General features: G+C 40.1%; 1 protein-coding gene across 1 annotated transcript in view; it reads right to left on the bottom strand.

Annotated features, from left to right (window-relative positions):
• Nucleotides 1–20,272, bottom strand: part of TTC39B (tetratricopeptide repeat domain 39B) — a 136,886-nt gene that overhangs the window by 96,918 nt on the left and 19,696 nt on the right. Inside the window, exon 2 of the mRNA XM_036856554.1 lies at nucleotides 3,607–3,641. Coding sequence (XP_036712449.1) covers nucleotides 3,607–3,641 — 35 coding nt within the window. The remainder of the gene's footprint in view (nucleotides 1–3,606; nucleotides 3,642–20,272) is intronic.

The raw sequence follows: 20,272 nt of genomic DNA, 5'->3' as shown, positions 1-20,272 counted from the left end.
TAACCATAGTTGTTTTAAATTCCCACATCCCTGCCACGTCTGGTTCTGATGCTTACTCTGTCTCTTCAAACTGTGTTTTTGGCCTACGGGTCTGCCTTGTAATCTTTCTTGATAGTTAAACATGATGTACATGATAAAAGGAACTGTTATAAATAGGCCTGTGGTCATGTGGTGGTGAGGGGTGGAGGAGGGGAAGCATTCTATCGTCCTGTGATGAGGTCTCAGTCTTTTAGGGAGCCTGTGCCTCTGGACTGGGAACTTCTCAAGTGTTTCTCAGTTTTTCTTCTCTCTTAGATGGGACAGGATGGCCAGAGTGGGCTGGAGCTCCCCAGGTCAGTTAGGTTCTGGTTAACTACTCTCCCCTGAGGGCAGGCCTTGTTAAGAACAGTAAACTCTGATGTATTTCAGAATGGTTCTTTTTCTTCTCACCCTGCTGGAAGCCCAAAGGGATTTTTCTCCTCTATTTACTGTATAAATCTGGTACAGCTTCTGGAGGCAAATTTCACATTGGGGGTGGAGGGGGCTCTATATGAGTGGGTCTCCCTATGGTTCTTAACTCCCAGAGTTATTCACACTGAGCCCCCAGCAATTCATCGATCACAGGTGACGTTTTCCCACCCCTGACCTGGCCGGGGTGTACACCATGACTCTGTACACCATGACTTCCTGTATTTGCCTTTCTGTCCCTCCAGGCTTGGGGGCAGTGATTTTCCCTGTATCCTCTCCTTTCTTATGGATGCAGAATGAGTTGTAGAATTTTCAAGTCTGTTTAGCTCTTTACTTGTTGTTAGGAAAAACTGGCAACTTCAAGCTCCTTACTTGGAAAACCAGAAACCGCAAGTCAAGTTCAGAAGGTTTTTGTTTCCCTATAATTTGATTTTTTTTTTAAACTAATAGGTGCCGATTGGGATTGACATATATACACTAATATGTATAAAATAGAAAACTAATAAGAACCTGCTGTATAAAAAATAAATAAATAAAATAAAAACTAATAGGTGTTAGAAATTGCTGACAACGCCTTTCAGACCCAAAGGTAAAGCCATTGCCAGTCTAATGCAGCCAGTGAAAGCTCAAAGAAACACAAGTTTTAATGTGTGCCACCCATCGGTCATGTCAAGTACATCAGTCTGACCTGTTTTCATCTCCAAGACCTGAACCCCTCTCTGGTGTGTGTCGAGTGTTCTAGCTTCTCATTGGGAACAGCAGCACTTCCACTGGTGAATTCCAGTCACCCGCCCCACAGTCAGATCCTTTTCTACCTCCTAGACTCAGTCTACCAGGCCACCCAAGCTCAATTCCTGCCAACGCTCAGAGCAGAGAAGCCACAGCAGAGCTGAGTAAGATTTCTGGATGGCAAATAATGCACTCACCTTAAAAGTCATTTTTTAAATTACACAAGTAGATTACCTTTCAAAGAGTACAGTATGAAAAGGGAAGGGGGGAAAAAGAGTAAAACTTTACAGTGGCAAGATCTGACAAACACTATCTCAAGCCAAGTGATGAAGTTTAGCATCAGCAGGAGTAAACCAGGTTGATAACATGTATCTTTGATATAATGTGATGAGAATGATACTTTAGGTCTGTGATCTTCCTCCCAAAAACACATGACCTCAGTCTAATCATGAGGGAAAAAAACCAGACAAATCCCAGCTGAGGGACATTCCACAAAACAAATGACCAGTACTCAAAACCAAGGAAACTCTGAGAAACGGTCACAATCAAGCATAGCCTAAGGAGACAGGACGAATGATTGTACTGTGGTGTCCTAAATGGGATCCTAGGACAGAAAAAGGATACTCCATAAAAACTAAAGAAATCTGAATCAAGTATGGACTTTAGTTATAACAATGTATCTGTATTAGATTATTAATTGTGACAAATGTACCATTCTAATGTAAGAAATTAATCATAGGGAAAACAAGTGTGGGATATACAGGACTCTCCGTACTATCCTCATAATAATTCTGTAAATCTGAAACTATTGCACAGTAGAAAGGTTATTTTTTAAAATCCTAATCACAATTAAGTTTTTTATTCACATACACATTCAATGACATAAACACTAAAACTTTTGGACAATATAAAAATTTGCAACTCTAACATAAAAATAGCAATTAAGGGAAAGTATCTGTAGCAAATAGGACAAAACATGAAGGTGTATATATATTTTAAAGTTCATAAGTATGTAAAAGAAACACTGAGAAAAATGTTAAATAGGCGAAAGAAGACTAGAATTCATACAAAAGGAAATGCAATGGACTAAACAATGATTATGAGAAAAAAAATTTAGGGGGTGGTGTGCACCACATGGCTTGTAGGATCTCAGTTCCCTGACCAGGGACTGAACCCAGGCCATGGCAATGAAAGCCTAGAATCCTAACCACTAGGCCATTAGGGAACTACCAGAAAAAAAATTTTCAAACAAAACAATTAGGTATCATTTAAGCAGCAAAATGGTTTCAAATAATACCTAGGGATGAAAATGCTACATTTTAAACCACTTCACTTATACACAGTTCACAGCCCTGCAAACGGGTGAAACTCTTTTGAAAGTGTTGTGGACTGAATAGCGTTCCCCCAAATTTCACATGTTGAAGCCCTGATTCCCAGTGTGATGGTATTTGGAGATAAGGACTTTAGGGGATAATCAGGTTTAGATCAGGTCCTGAGAGGGGGGCCCTCATGACTAATGCCCTTATAGGAGGAGACCCCAGAAAGCTTGCTCTCTCGCTCTCTCTCCCTCTGCCATGTGAAGATACAACGAGAAGGTGACCATCTGTAAATCAGGAAGAGAGCTCTCACCAGAACCTGACCACACTGGCACCCTGATCTCCGACTTCCAGGCTCCAGAACTGTGAGAAAATAAATCTCTGTTGTTTAAGCCACCCAGTCTATGGTATTTTATTATGGCAGCCTGAGCTAACTAACACAGAAAGGCAACTTGAGAAATATCACATTAAGAATAAAAATATTCATCCCTTTTAATCCAATAATTCTACATGGGTGAAGTTAACCTTTTGGAGATATTCAAAAATATGATAAAGCTATACACATTGAAATGTTCACTACTTAGTTTTAAGTTTTTAAACCAGTGAAAAACTAAATGTCTAACAAAGGAGAAATGAATAAGTAAATTGTGATGTTCCATTTGATCTAATATAATGTCATTTAAAATCATTACAAAAATTATGTAGGCTTATAGGAAATACTTATAATAAAACTAAGCGCAAACCAAAAGCAAAAATCTACAACATGAGGCTAACCATGTAAATAAATATGGGCAAGATGTAAAAGGGTTAGCTATAAACAAATAAAATTTAATTTGTCGGCAAACATTTTTTTCTTTCATTTTAGTTTAAGGTTACAAGAAATAAGACTCAAAAATATATTTGAAAAAAATATATATATATATATATTTGATAGTAACTTTAGACAGATCCTTTCTTAAGCTTAATCACATCCTAACTGTTAAATTATGGAGAAGTGAATTTTTCCAACAATAGCCACTACACTCAAAAAAATGAGAATGAAATATTTACATTTCTTATAAGAAAACCATCAATTTTTCTCTACTACATACTTTTTTATTATGTTACTACTTACATAGAGAGGGTTTCCAAGGCATCTTCAAAGATGTCCTGGGGGGGAACAAAAAACACAATGAGTTTCTCAAGAATCAAGAAATTTAAATATAAAAGAGAGAGAGAGAGTGTGTGTGTGTGTGTGTGTGTGTGTGTGTGTACTCCCCGTGTGTGTGTGTGTGTGTACTCCCCATGTGTGTACTCCCCGTGTGTGTGTGTGTACTCCCCATTTGTGTACTCCCTGTGTGTCTGTGTGTGTGTGTGTGTGTGTGTACTCCCCATTTGTGTACTCCCTGTGTGTCTGTGTGTGTGTGTGTGTGTGTACTACCCGTGTGTGTGTACTCCCCGTGTGTATGCACTCCCCGTGTGTGTGTGTGTGTGTGTGTACTCCCCGTGTGTGTGTGTATGTGTACTCCCCGTGTGTGTGTGTGTACTCCCCGTGTGTGTGTGTGTGTGTGCAGGTGCACGCACCTCTCAGGGCAGAGTGGGGACAGTTTGGGTGGGCTGCAGTAGAACCATTCCACTTAACTCTTACTAATGGAATTCCTTTCAGAGAAACCAACACATGAATTTAAGTGAGGTTTAATTTAGGGTTGGTTTTGTCACTAATAAGACGAGTAAGCTACTCAGCCAGCAATCAGACTGGGCTCATCTGAAGAGAATGTGACTCCTTCAGTGGGGTCTTCAGTCCTCAGTCTCATCCAACCCAGAAGCAGAATAAAACAAAGAACAGGACCTGCCCGATTCAGTCGTCTCTTTCTCCGTGGCTGGCCACGTTAGCACGTCTGGGCCTTCGGGTCACGTCTAACTCCACTACCCTCCCAGCAAGTCTCCCTGTCACCAGCTTTTACCTGTAGCATACAGGGCAGCCCTTTCCTTCATGCCACTGGCCTGTTCAAAATCTGCAACAGGAGAAAAACCCAAACACACACACATACACACATAATACACACACTCACTCACATCTGCTCACAAATCCACACATGCGCCCCATGCTCATACACACTGGCTCATACACTCACAATCTCACCCCTAAACTCACAGTCATACACACACACAAACACACATACACTCACTCACTCACAAACTCACACTCACACACGAAGCTCCCTCACAGCTGCAAAAATCAAATCCAAGCTCCTCATCCGGGTATTTGGGACCCACCATAACCTAGTCAAACCTTCAAGGCCTCCTTCTCTCACATCCCTACCACCTTCTCCACAGCCAAGCACAAGGACCTCACTGGTCTCCCTACTCTCAAGCTTGACATCTGCCATTCAGTTCTTCGCGCAACAGCCGCGGTTATTCTTTCCTTTCCCTTCTTTTAATAAGCTCATACCATTCCACTGCTTTAGACCTCTTTAAAAGCTTTCCATTGCACTTAGAATAAACCCAAATTCCTTCCCGTGATCTACAAAGCCCTAAGTGACCCTGCCAGCCTCTGTCCACTCTCCACCCACCAGACTCACTCCACTTCAGCCAAAGGTCTGTCTTTCTGGTCCGTGCACAAGCCAAATTCATCCCACACCTCTCTGCATTGTCTCTCTTTCCTAGAATGTTCTTCACTCAACTCTTCCTATGACTGATTCATTCTCATCCTTCCGTTTGCAGTTCAGAAAGCCACCTCCTCAAAGAGACCACCTCTGATAACCATAATTAGAATTACTAAGAATAGCAGCTTACTTATAGTTTCCCATCATCTGATTTCTTTCATTCATAATACTTAATCTCTAATCATCTTATTTGTTTCCTTGGTTACAATCTATCTCCATTAGGGCAGGTTCTCATTTATCATGTTTACAGAGGAACCGCCAGGGCTTGGCACAGAGCTGTTGCTCAACAGCTATATGTTGCCTAATGAATGAATGAACTGAGCTTGGGCCATCAAGGCACTGATCACATCACGTCATTTACAGATAGGACACAGAAATGAGGAAAGAGGGTTACAGAGCTTTTCCCTCGTATGACCATTAATATTGAACAATGTATACAACATACTGATTCTGCATTTAGGCAGGAAAGGAAAAAAAATGTGTAAATACGAAAAAGAAGAAACAACATTATAAGTAGTGGCAGAAGTGAGTTTAGAATTTGGGATCCCTGACCTATTGATCTATATTAATACCACACTCTGTAAGGGAGGCACAGTCAAGGGCAATTCTTTCTTACTCCTCACTCTCCAGAAATTAGTGATTGGAACAATATCAGAAGACTTTGTCATTTTGAATCACAGCTCAGTGTCCCACATGCCAGCACACAGGTTTATCATGTGAGGGGTTGTGGAGAAGGGGAGAGACGAATACTCTCCAGGAATACAGATCTGGTAGTGATGACCAGTTACCTGTGCCAGACACCAGCTCATGGTCCCTCTGCCATCCATTAACCCCACCTGGGCCGACCTGTACCAGGAAGGGGGAATGCAGACAGCATGCTCCTGGGGGCTTCTGTGCATCCAACCCCTTCCTCACAAACCTCAACCCAGAGCAGGGCTCACAGCAGACACTGAGATACTGAGTGGGCTTCAGAAAGGATAACTCGGGAAGCCAGTACTCCTTTTGAAAGGAGACAAGGATAATATTTACACTTAAACAAGTAATACCCCCATCCCCACCTCAAAACAAGAAACACTAAGTTATATCCAGTAAGAAATCATCTTCACTTGAGGAACATCTCTCCACTTTGTCACATGCAGAGGGTTCTCTAAATAAAGCATGCTGTACAACGTGGTAACCAGAGTTAACAATACTACATTACATATTTGAAAGCTGTTAAGAGAGTAGATCTTCAAAGTTCTCATCACACACACAAAAAATTATAACTATGTGAGGTGATGGATGTGTTAACGAACCTTAGTATGGTAATCATTTCACAATATATGCATGTATCAAATCGTGAAGTTGTACACCTGAAACTCACACAGTGTTATAGGTTAACTACATCTCAATAAAGCTGGTGGAAATTTTTAATTAAAAAAGAATGTTAAAATATATATTTTTCCATTTAGATGAATAATAAAAATTTAAGAGAATGCCTCTATTAGTAATGGAAAAAATCCACCAGAGTTCTAGGATATTATTCTAATAAACTAGAGATGAGAAAGACAGAAAGTGAGAGAGAAAGAGTGAGAGAGAGAGGAAGGAAGGAAGGGAGAGAGGGAGGGAGGGAGAGAAAGAGAGAGGGAGGGAGGAGGGGAGGAAGGGAGGGAAGGAGAGAGGGGGAGAGAGAAAGGAAGGAAGGAAGGGAGGGAGGAAGGGAGGAAGGGTGTTAACTTAAAAAAATGCACAACGTAAGAGTGGCGAGTTAAGTTTGATTTCGGGCAAAATGAGGACTGCAGCCCAGGAGACAGCATTTCAGATAACTGAGAAACTGCTCCAAGGAGGCGAGGGGAGGAGCCATGATATATAGGAGTTTTGCAACAAAGGGCAGGTAGTCTGGAATGGCAAAAGATTACCAGATACTCAAGTTAAGGAATTTAGTGCTTTTGTATGTATGGGAAGATGCAAGAGTCTGGGCTCGCTGAAATCATTCCTTTGATATGCACCTCAGATATCTGGGGCCAGTATCCTGTATTTTCACATCCTGAGTTTCCTCAGGGCTCACCGCAGGGAGTGGCTTCAGTCTGTTGGCTGCTAGATGGCAGGTATTCTTTTCAGCCCTGAGTTTCCTCAGGGCTCACTGGCTCACGTTGGAGGGCTGCAATCTTTGATGACTGTGACATCCTTTGTTTACTGATAAGGCAGGAAATACTCCATTTATAAATATTCCACTTATCAAGGGGAAGAAAACTTTGTCTCTGAAGGCCAGACAAAGGGTGAATTTTTTTCACTTAAAAAAAAGGAAAGGTAAACAGAAGAACTAAGATTTTACGAGTGCCTATCATGTGCCAGGCACTTTACGAAAGCTCCTCCCAATTTGCAGCAAGTAAATCCAGTCGCAGGTAACTACCTGCCCAATATTACACAGCTGGCAAGTGAAGGAATTGAGATTCACCCTCAGATTTCTTTAACTCCAAAGTATTTTTTCAATGTTAATAAAAAATATCCAAAACTTGGAGCTAAGGCAGTTGGGCAGGAGTTGAGAGTGGGTGGGTGAGGAGGGGGCGGCATATCTCTGCAGATCATACTGCATGTTGTTGCACAAATCCTGCCAAGGATTCCTGAATTCTCTAGGAGAACTTCCTTGTGTTTGAGACTTTGCTATTTACTATAAGATAAGAACCCAGATACTGTGAGATGACATGTTAGCTTGCAGATTTCGGAATGGTGAGAAAACCTCAATGATTAGTTTTACAGCCCTGTAGGACACTATCCAGTTTTACCTGTAGCCTAGCAACCTTAATCTAACGTTGTTTTTGTCTTAAGCCTATAAATACCCAGTTCCACAAATACCCGGAGAATCAGTTTACCACTTCACTGTTTTCCTCGTTGATAGGATAAATAAAATTTCTACACGTTCACTTTATATCTTTATGAGAGTCATATTTCTAATTTTTGGAAATTATACTTTTTAAAACATCTTTATTGGAGTATAATTGCTTTACAATGCTGTGTTGGTTTCTTCTGTATAACAAAGTGAATCAGCTATACATATACATACATCCCGATATCCCCTCCCTCTTGTGTCTCCCTCCCACCCTCCCTATCCCACCCCTCTAGGTGGTCGAAAAGCACCAAGCTGATCTCCCTGTGCTATGCAGCAGCTTCCCACTAGCTATCTATTTTACATTTGGTAGTGTATAAATGTCCATGCCACTCTCTCACTTTATCCAGCTTACCCTTCCCCTCCTCGTGTCCTCAACTCCATTCTCTACGTCTGAGTCTTTATTCCTGTCCTGCCCTAGGTTCATCATAACCATTTTTTTTTTAGATTCCACATATATGTGTTAGCATACAGTATTTGTTTTTCTCCTTCTTACTTACTTAACTCGGTATGACAGATTCTAGGTCCATCCACCTCACTGCAAATAACTCAGTTTCGTTTCTTTTTTATGGCTGAATAATATTCCATTGTATATATGTGCCACATCTTCTTTATCCATTCATCTGTCGATGGACACTTAGGTTGCTTCCATCTCCTGGCTATTGTAAATAGTGCTGCAGTGAACATTGTGGTACATAACTCTTTTTGAATTATGGTTTTCTCAGGGCACATGCCCAGTAGTGGGATTGCTGGGTCACATGGTACTTCTAGTTTTAGTTTTTTTAAGGAACCTCCATACTGTCCTCCATAGTGGCTGTATCAATTTACATTCCCACCAACAGTGCAAGAGGGTTCCCTTTTCTCCACACCCTCTCCAGCATTTATTGTATGTAGAGTTTTTGATGATGGCCATTCTGACCGATGTGAGGTGATACCTCATTGCAGTTTTGATTTGCATTTCTCTAATGATTAGTGATTTTGAGCATCCTTTCATGTGTTTGTTGTCAATCTGTATATCTTCTTTGGAGAAATGTCTATTTAGGTCTTCTGCCCATTTTTGAATTGGATTATTTGTTTTTTTGATATTAAGCTGCATGAGCTGCTTGTATATTTCAGAGATTAATCCTTTGTCAGTTGCATCATTTGCAAATATTTTCTCCCATTCTGAGGGTTGTCTTTTTCTCTTCTTTACGGTTTCCTTTGCTGTGCAAAAGCTTTTAAGTTTCATTAAGTCCCATTTGTTTATTTTTGGGTTTTTTTCCATTTCTCTAGGAGGTGGGTCAAAAAAGATCTTGCTGTGATTTATAACAAAGAGTGTTCTTCCTATGCTTTCCTGTAAGAGTTTTTATACTGTCTGGCTTTACATTTAGGCTTTAATCCATTTTGAGTTTATTTTTGTGTATGGTGTTAGGGAGTGTTCTAATTTCACTCTTTTACATGTAGCTGTTCAGTTTTCCCAGCACCACTTATTGAAGAGGCTGCCTATTCTCCATTGTATATTCTTGCCTCCTTTATCAAAGATAAGGTGACCATATGTACATGGGTTTATCTCTGGGCTTTCTATCCTGTTTCATTAATCTATATTTCTGTTTTTGTGCCAGCACCATATTGTCTTGATTACTGTAGCTTTGTAGCATAGTCTGAAGTCAGGGAGCCTGATTCCTCCAGCTCCGTTTTTCGTTCTCAAGATTGCTTTGGCTATTCGGGGTCTTTTGTGTTTTCATACAAATTGTGAAATTTTTTGTTCCAGTTCTGTGAAAAATGCCATTGGTAGTTTGATAGGGATTGCATTGAATCTGTACATTGCTTTGGGTAATATAGTCTATTCACAATGTTGATTCTTCCAATCCAAGAAAATGGTATATCTCTCCATCTGTTTGTATCACCTTTAATTTCTTTCATCAGTGTCTTATAGTTTTCTGCATACAGGTCTTTTGTCTCCTTAGGTAGGTTTATTCCTAGGTATTTTATTCTTTTGTTGCAATGGTAAATGGGAGTGTTTCCTTAATTTGTCTTTCAGATTTTTCATCATTATTGTATAGGAATGCAAGAGATTCCTGTGCATTAATTTTGTATCCTGCTACTTTACCAGACTCATTGATTAGCTCTAGCAGTTTTCTGGTAGCATCTTTAGGATTCTCTATGTATAGTATCATGTCATCTACAAACAGTGACAGTTTTACTTCTTCTTTTCCGATTTGTATTCCTTTTACTTCTTTTTCTTCTCTGATTGCTATGGCTAAAACTTCCAAAACTATGTTGAATAATAGTGGTGAAGAGTGGGCAACCTTGTCTTCTTCCTGATCTTAGAGGAAACGGTTTCAGTTTTTCACCATTGAGAATGATGTTGGCTGTGGGTTTGTTGTATATGGCCTTTATTATGTTGAGGTAAGTTCCCTCTATGCCTACTTTCTGGAGGGTTTTTATCATAAATGGGTGTTGAATCTTATCGAAAGCTTTTTCTGCATCTATTGAGATTATCATATGGTTTTTCTCCTTCAATTTGTTAATATGGTTTATCACATTGATGGATTTGCATACATTGAAGAATCCTTGCATTCCTGGGATAAACCCCACTTGATCATGGTGTATGATCCTTTTAATGTGCTGTTGGATCCTGTTTGCTAGTATTTTGTTGAGGATTTTTGCATCCATGTTCATCAGTGATACTGGCCTGTAGTTTTCTTTTTTTGTAACATCTTTGTCTGGTTTTGGTATCAGGGTGATGGTAGCCTCGTAGAATGAGTTTGGGACTGTTTCTCTGCTATATTTTGGAAGAGTTTGAGAAGGATGGGTGTTAGCTCTTCTCTAAATGTTTGATAGAATTCACCTGTGAAGCCATCTGGTCCTGGGTTTTTGTTTCTTGGAAGATTTTTAATCACAGTTTCAATTTCAGCGCTTGTGATTGGTCTGTTTATATTTTCTATTTCTTCCTGGTTCAGTCTCAGAAGGTTGTGCTTTTCTAAGAATTTTTCCATATCTTCCAGGTTGTCCATTTTATTGGCATAGAGTTGCTTGTAGTAATCTCTCATGATCCTTTGTATTTCTACAGTGTCAGTTGTTACTTCTCCTTTTGTCATTTATAATTTTATTGATTTGAGTCTTCTCCCTTTTTTTCTTGATGAGTCTGGCTAATGGTTTATCAATTTTGTTTATCTTCTCAAAGAACCAGCTTTTAGTTTTATTTGCCATTGTTTCCTTCATTTCTTTTTCATTTATTTCTGATCTGGTCTTTATGATTTCTTTCCTTCTGCTAACTTTGGGGTTGTTTTGTTCTTCTTTCTCTAATTGCTTTAGATGTAAGGTTAGGTTGTTTATTTGAGATTTTTCTTGTTTCTTGAGGTAGGATTGTATTGCTATAAACTTCCCTCTTAGAACTGCTTTTGCTGCATCCCATAGGTTTTGGGTCATTGTGTTTTCATCGTCATTTGTTTCTAGGTATTTTTTGATTTCCTCTTTGATTTCTTCAGTGATCTCTTGGTTATTTAGTAGCGTATTGTTTAGCCTCCATGTGTTTGTATTTTTTACAGTTTGTTTCCTGAGATTGATATCTAGTCTCATAGTGTTGTGGTCAAAAAAGATACTTGATACGATTTCAATTTTCTTAAATTTACCAAGGCTTCATTTGTGACCCAAGATATGATCTACCCTCGAGAATGTTCCAAGAGCACTTGAGAAGAAAGTGTATTCTGTTGTTTTTGGGTGGAATGTCCTATAAATATCAATTAAGTCCATCTTGTGTAATGTGTCATTTAAAGCTTGTGTTTCCTTATTTATTTTCATTCTGGATGATCTGTCCACTGCTGAAAGTGGGGTGTTAAAGTTCCCTACTATTATTGTGTTACTGCCAATTTCCCCTTTTATGGCTGTTAGCATTTGCCTTATGTATTGAGGTGCTCCTATGTTGGGTGCATAAATATTTACAATTGTTATATCTTCTTTTTGGATTGATTCCTTGATCATTATGTAGTGTCCTTCTTTGTCTCTTGTAATAGTCTTTATTTTAAAGTCTATTTTGTCTGACATAAGAATTGCTACTCCAGCTTTCTTTTGATTTCCATTTGCATGGAATATCTTTTTCCATCCCCTCACTTTCAGTCTGTATGTGTCCCTAGGTCTGAGGTGGGTCTCTTGTAGACAGCATATGTACGGGTCTTGTTTTTGTATCCATTCAGCCAGTCTATGTCTTTTGGTTGGAGCATTTAATCCCTTTACATTTAAGGGAATTATCGATATGTATGTTCCTATTACTATTTTCTTAATTGTTTTCGGTTTGTTATTGTAGGTCTTTTCCTTCTCTTGTGTTTCCTGCCTAGAGAAGTCCCTTCAGCATTTGTTGTAAAGCTGGTTTGGTGGTGCTGAATTCTCTTAACTTTTGCTTGTCTGTAAAGGTTTTAATTTCTCCATCGAATCTGAATGAGATCCTTGCTGGGTAGAGTAATCTTGGTTGTAGGTTCTTCCCTTTCATCACTTTAAGTATGTCCTGCCACTCCCTTCTGGCTTGCAGAGTTTCTGCTGAAAGATCAGCTGTTAACCATATGGGGATTCCCTTGTATGTTATTAGTTGCTTTTCCCTTGCTGCTTTTAACATTTTTTCTTTGTATTTAATTTTTGATAGTTTGATTAATATGTGTCTTGGAGTGTTTCTCCTCAGATTTATCCTGCATGGGACTCTCCACGCTTCCTGGAGTTGACTGAGTATTTCCTTTCCCATGTTAGGGAAGTTTTCAATTATAATCTCTTCAAATATTTTCTCAGACACTTTCTTTTTCTCTTCTTCTTCTGGGACCCCTATAATTCGAATGTTGGTGCATTTAATGTTGTCCCAGAGGTCTCTGAGACTGTCCTCAATTCTTTGCATTCTTTTTTCTTTATTCTGCTCTGCAGTAGTTATTTCCACTATTTTATCTTCCAGGTCACTTATCCATTCTTCTGCCTCAGTTATTCTGCTACTGAGTCCTTCTAGAGAATTTTTAATTTCATATATTGTGTTGTTCATCATTGTTTGTTTGCTCTTTAATTCTTCTAATTCCTTGTTAAACGTTTCTTGTATTTTCTCCATTCTATTTCCAAGATTTTGGATCATCTTTACTATCATTACTCTGAATTCTTTTTCAGGTAGACTGCCTATTTCCTCTTCATTTGTTTGGTCTGGTGGCTTTTTACCTTGCTACTTCATCTGCTGCATATTTCTCTGTCTTCTCATTTTGCTTACCTTACTGTGTTTGGGGTCTCCTTTTTGCAGGCTGCAGGTTCGTAGTTCCCATTGTTTTGGTGTCTGCCCCCAGTGGGTAAGGTTTGTTCAGTGGCTTCTGTAGGCTTCCTGATGGAGGGGACTGGTGCCTGTGTTCTGGTGGGTAGGGCTGGATCTTGTCTTTCTGGTGTGCAGGACCACATCCTGTGGTGTGTTTTGGGGTGTCTGTGGACTTAGTATGATTTTAGGCAGCCTCTGTGCTAATGGGTGAGGTTGTGTTTCTGTCTTGCTAGTTGTTTGCCATGGAGCATCCAGCACTGGAGCTTGCTGGCCATTGAGTGGACCTGGGTCTTAGCGTTGAGACGGAGATCTCTGAGAGAGCTCTTGCTGATTGATATTACGTGAGGTTGGGAGGTCTCTGGTGGTCCAATGTCCCGAACTCGGCTCTCCCACCTCAGAGGCTCAGGCCTGACACCTGGCCGGAGCACCAAGACCCTGTCAGCCACACAGCTTTAGGCCGGAGGGCTCTGAGGTCAAGACTGCCTAGATTCAAAACTCCATTTGGCCTTCTCTGGCTATGTGGTATCAGGTGAATTTCATCATCTGCAGTGAGAATCCGTGGCTCGACCTCTTCCCACCTTTCAGGTGCATTTTGATCCCAGAGGAGCTATGCATGGCATTTAAATGCTGTAGTAGTTAGAGCTTAACCTAGTCCCCAAATCTCCACGAGGCACAGAAAACAAAACAAAATAAAACAAAAACTCTTTAAAAATTCATAGCCAATGAAGTCAATCCTCCTCACATAAGTTTTCTTAAAATTAGGTCACCTTTTTCTTTCTCCTTTTTGCTTTGTCTCGTGTCACTTGCTCAGAGGGTGCCGTGTGCAGAGGCCTCACAGCAGCCCTTCAGACCAGAGTTTGGAAATTATACTTTGACATTAATAGAGTGTGACAACACACTCTCTCCCTGGGTAACTGCAAATACAGTTTCCCAGCTCCTTGGGAAAACTGCTATGGGTTCCACCCGAGGGATGAATTGCCAGAAGTCAAAGGGACTGTTCATACCTCCCACACCATATACCTGTCTAAGTCCCAACACCCAGCTCAAATTCTATCCCTTTCCTGCTGCTGCTTTGGGGAGAACACTTCTTCTGTGGATTCCTATCAGGACCACTAGGTTTGGTACCTGATCTACAGGGGACTGCTAGTCAACAGTCTCCCACCCAGCATTAAATATCCCCACATACATTCCTCACAGAGCATAACAAGATTTTTCTACCTCTGGTCTCTTTGCTTCTCCAAACTCACCATCAACTTCCCAAAGCTTCACCACTGCTGGTTTTCACTTCCCCAGTGATTACCACAGCTGGTTTCCCTTAAACCTCCCGGTACTGGGTAGGCATACCACATGGACTCCAGTTGAAACACATATAGTCAGAGAAGCATCCAGAGTCCTTCCAGTTTAAGGAAAGTAACACAGGAAAACTCATGCTGCTGACAAAGAAGATGTGTTCATAGGAAAGCCTCAGTGTTTAGTTCTGTCCTTGAAGGCTGCTGCATTGGCCTCCCCAACTCCCATGCCGAGGCCAACCTTGACGAGCCACCACACTTGGGCATAAGTGTAATAAATATTTACTTGCGCCACACCTGGCTCCTAAGCATACATTGCCTCAAATGGTACCTGACTTTCTCAAGAGCCTATCTTGACTCCTGGCTGCAGTCAAGGGCCATGTGACTCCTTTTGAATCCACTTTATAACCTAACACAGTACTCTGCACTTCAAAGACTCTTAGCAGATGATTGTTGGCTGACTGGCTGACTGAGAACCCTTATCTTGAGATGGGAGGTCCTTACCTTGACAGTTTCATTTTGCAATTCAGCAAACGGGCTAACCCTGTTAGGTGAGAGATTCCTTGGGGGGTGGGGGGGAACCTTCCAGATGCCAGCTAGCACTCCAGGGCTTGCTCCCTGTTGGGTGGGGAGCCTGAAACCTACCCCCTGCCCCCAGAGGGATGGAGGATCCTGGACACACAGCAACAGACACAGAAGTGAGGAAAGGGAATAGGGGTGCTGCATCAACTGCTAAGGCTTTTCTAAACAATTTTCATCTTAATTTGTTAACTTTGTAACATTCTGAGCAGCAAAAATGCATGCAAGTGCCTTTAAGTGACAGCAGGTTCTTAATAAATGTTTATTTCTTTAAGAATCTTAAATAATGGAGATACTAATGATGAAGATGTTTACATTATTTTTATCCCTAAGGGGGAGAGGCAAAGGATAAAGACAACAAATATGCTATTAACAGCGATAATTTAAATACTCTGTATTAATTTCCAAAGAGACCAAATAGATGTACAAACTTTTCAGGCCTCCCCATCTGAATTTTAATTCACTTTGTGGTGTGAAAAGAAATATTTATGTGGCAAATATTACTCCAAGAAGGAAGGGGGAGTAGGAAGGAACGTGATAAAAATCAAAACGAGATACTGCAAATCCAAAAAGTCGAATCACTTCTCTACAGTCTCTTCCTTTCTCCCCTTACCTCCTTATTCTCCTCCTCCTCATCTTCCTCCTCTGCCTCTTCCTCCATTTTTCCCTCTCTCATATGGATGACTTCAATGGGTCTGAGAGCTGAAGCCACCATGTTCTCATTTAACTGTTGTTCTTTAGGGAGGGATGACAAGGTCTGATGGGGCTCTGTCGACACCCTCCTCCTCAATGAGGACCACTCCCCGCCCCATAGCATCAGACCCTCCCCGCTGGAGCTTTTACCCAACATTCCACTCAATGACTAAGGAAGCTGTGTGTTTGGTACCATGGACTCAAAGAACCCCAGAGCTGCTGAGAACTCTGACAAGTCACAGATTCCACGCCTGGCTCTGGGACACATCTGGACTATTCCCAGGGAGATGAGACATGAAGAGGGTGCCCCAGCCTCCTGCAGGACTAGGGCAGGGATTAAGAGCCATGGGTATTGTGGCCCTAAGAACTGCAAACACTTCTCTGCATGGTATTCTCCCCTGGTCAATCAAGATGTCCAAAATGGAAAACAAGACTGACACCAGTTGTTACACTTTACCATTATCTTAGTGACACACCAGGAGTATTCCTCAAATATTGGATGTAAATCTTTTCACACGTAAAAGGAAAAAGCACATTGCTAGTTAAAGGAATCATGTGGGAAATGCATAAACTTAAGTGACATCATTCTCTACTATAACTTCAATAAAGTGCTGATTTTTCTAAATCAGGATTAATTAATTTAAAATACACCTTTATTATATGTCCATGAAGTGACCCTTAGAACAAAACTGGGGCAAAGAACTTTTTAATATATGCACCCTGAGCTCATGTGCCAGGGAGGATTTTTCACCTGCTCACATCTGCCATCCATGGCCTTTAAACTCCCTAGTTGCATTTTACAGGCTGCATTTTTTTAAAAGTTCATATTGTAGGAGGGAACAGCAGTGCCCTGAGGCTCTCTGGAGCCAAATGTAAACCTCGGCTTCAGTATCCCCATTACTGCGTCTAAAGGGTGCAGACACCACTTATACCTCCCCTTGAAGGATTAACATCAAAACTTAACTGACCCACAGAGCTCTTAATCGAAGAGAAGGAAAGTGACGAGGGCCCATACACTAGAGACCCCTCACACCCCTCGTCCCCACCTGGTCCTTGCAGTGAACAAAATGTGACCTTTCCAAAGTTATGAACAGAATTCTCAAAAGTAGCAGACAAAAAAAAAAGAACATGACACAGAGTTCATCTTCCAAATCTGCCCAGAAGGCAGAATCTAATCAAAGGCAAAATCTAATTTTGCCTTTAGAAGGCAAAATCTAATTTTTTGGATATGCTTACAAAAAAACTGGAAGTTTTCCAACATTATTCAAAAATAGTTTTTAAATTTCAGATAATACAAATAGTAAAAATCAGCTGCCAGAAGAAAAAAATGTGTGCCTGAGAAATTTTTATTTTAAACATTCATCACTTGAGATTGAAAATGATTTCACACATTCTCCAAGTACAGTATTAACATAGTTCTCTAGTTTCTCTCATGCCAGGGAAGTACTCCAATATTACCCCATAAGTCCTGTCTTTTTTTTCAAAGCTTCATATTTACCAAAAATCGCAGGTCTTATAGTGAAAATAGGAGATATACAGTAGTAGTAGTAGTCACTTCATTAGGAAGGATTACATTGAACACAGAAATAAACTGAGCATATTTTTACTAAGCCACTATTACGTGTTGGTGAGTTAGGTTTTACTCAAAAATTCACTTAAGTGCATTTCCAACATAGGACAGTGGAAAACATAAATTTAGGCCAGGAAGTTAAACCTGTCTGGGTCTGAATCTCAGCTCTACCCTAACCCTGGGAAGGTCTAGCCTTCTGAATCCTCCTCCACTGACTTTCAAGAGCCTATCTCAACGCCCTGGCTGAAATCAAGGGCCATGACACTCCTTTTGAATTCACTTTGTAACCCAACGCAATACTTTTGTACTTTGCAGACTCTTAACAATGGGGATTCCAACCGCCTCCTCAAATTGTTGGAAGGATGCTAGTGAGTTAATGGCATATAAAGATCCAACTCAAAACAGGCTCAATAAATACAAAATACAATTCCTGAGGATACTAACTTCTCAGATATGGGATGAATCAGTAGACTCACGGAGACAGAGCTGGGATCCCTCACTGTACTTCCTCAATAACTCCTTCCCACTAAAGATTCTGCACCCTCTTTTGGAAGAGAGAAAAAAGGCTGAATGTGGGAATATTTATTGCAAACAAGTACTCAAAAATGTTAACTGCCTTTACTTCTCCCATCTTAAAATGCCTTTGTCTCCTATCCTTTAATGCCCGGACTCTTCCAACTCAGTGGGTTACTCAGCACAATAAACATAACTTATGGGCACAGAGCCCAGGACCTCAGCTTAGTGAGGAACAGTGACCTTGGCCAACACAGTGTGACCTTGGTTAATATATTCAACCTCTTGGGGCTCTAGCCGCCTCATGAGTAAAGCAAAGAGGTTGGTATAGATGCCATCCCTTACTCAAAACCCTAAATTCTCTGAATTAAACACAAATCCTCCCCAATAAGGTGGCTGTTTGTCCATCACACATGCTAAAATAAAGTCCCTCAGGGAAGGCTGACATCCAGAGGGACTGCATCTAAATGGAGTGCTGGGCTTTCAAAGCCCTATCAGTTGTACTAACTCAATCCTCAATAGCCAGCTAGTATGTTAAGTACCAGGCAAAGCAGTTCACACAATGATTCTTTGGAATTTCTAACAACTTCTGGCCAAGCACAGAGAAAACATGAGAATTAAAAAGAACCACCAGATGTCACCCTCACAAATAACAGATGAACTGGACAGCATGACTTTAGTTTCTGCTAACATATAGAGAAGCATGTTTTTAAAAAATGAAACAGTTAACTTTATGAAGGAGGAAATATTTTCCTTTCTGCACCTCATTATAAATATGGAGTTGAGTTGCAGCTTAAAGTAGGGGTTAAGTTCTAAGGCCAGTACTTAAAAGGAAAATCACGTATAGTCAAAATTGACATTGAACAAATACTTTCAATTGCCGTTATTATAGAGTTCACATGGTTTTGCATATAACCTCAGAGAGGAATGGGCATGTACAAACACAAAATGTGCACAGCAACGTATGGTGTGTAATAAAGAGTATATATGCAAAACATAAGCCTTTTTACAATGGTGTACTGTTGAATTTGTTTAACATAAACGAGCAAATTATTTTACTCCCCTGTACATAGTCCTCAGTTACTATTTTTATGATTGTAAAATGAACCTTGGCAATCACTTAATATGTCATGCACTCCTGTCCTCTAGTACCAGCCCTACCTAATCTATAGTAAACAGAGGAATATCTAGGGCATACTATTTTTGCAGGAGAATAATGTTACACAAAACAAACAGCAACAAACAGAACCAAGAGACTGAGTTTTAACATTTTAAACTGCTTAATTTTGAAACAATCATGAGTAGACGTATTTTTAAATTAAAATGAACAGAGCTTATGCTTCTTCCTATGAATAAATAACCATAAATTCCATTTATTAACACCCAGGCACTATATTAGACACTTAGATGCTTATTTCCAATTCACAAACAATCATAAAAAAAAAAAAAATTTCACCTCTACTATTACTACTACTACTACTATATTCTGATAATAATAATAATAACAATAATAAAAGGTAATACCAAAAAAAAAAAAAAAAAAGGTAATACCATTCAGTGCCAAACACTGCTCTAAATTCTTAAAGTGCCTTAACTCATTTAATCTTCATAATGACCCTATGAGATAGGGCTATTATTATATCCCAATAAGGAAACTAAGACTCATGGAGATTTAATTAACCTATCCAACATCGCATAGATGAGCCTCAGTTTTTTCATCTGTGAAATGGGAATAATGCCACTTAATTTACAGCACTGTTTTGAGGTTTAACTGAGATAACGTATTTAATGCACCCGGCTCCGTGTTGACACAACACTAACAAATAATTTCTCTTGTTATCATTAAAGTGGTTCTACAGCTGGTAGTCTTCAGTGCAGCCTAAGGACAAGCAAAAAGAAACCTCTTGCATCATCTTATTTGACCCTCAAACTTTCCAACTATAACAGAAAAATGGCAGAGTTAGCACTCCCTTACTTGTAGCTCGGTTCCAAAGTAAATGTCTTAAAAAGAGAATCTTATCTCTTAATATGAGTGCTGGGAAGAGGCAGTTCCTGAAGAATAAGGCTTCAAAGGCAACCTCAAACTGAGAAAGCCCATAATGTGGGAGAAATAAGGTAAGACTTGAGCTCACATGCTCAGAATCAACCTCCCTGGGTTCCAATCCATTTCACCATCTACTAGCTCTATGACCTTAGGCAAGCCTTCTCCTTTCTTGTACCTCTGTTTCCCATCTCACTGGGTTACTCACTGATTAAATGACACATGTGAAAAGCACACAGTACAAAGCACCCAGGACAAAACACTCACTACCACGATTATTGTTGGGACTTGACTCTCCTAAAGGCACTAGTGAGTGGTACTAAGTGATGC

The sequence above is a fragment of the Balaenoptera musculus genome, chromosome 6 (assembly GCF_009873245.2).
Source record: "Balaenoptera musculus isolate JJ_BM4_2016_0621 chromosome 6, mBalMus1.pri.v3, whole genome shotgun sequence".
NCBI lineage: Eukaryota > Metazoa > Chordata > Mammalia > Artiodactyla > Balaenopteridae > Balaenoptera > Balaenoptera musculus.
This window is presented reverse-complemented; position numbering and strand designations above follow the sequence as displayed.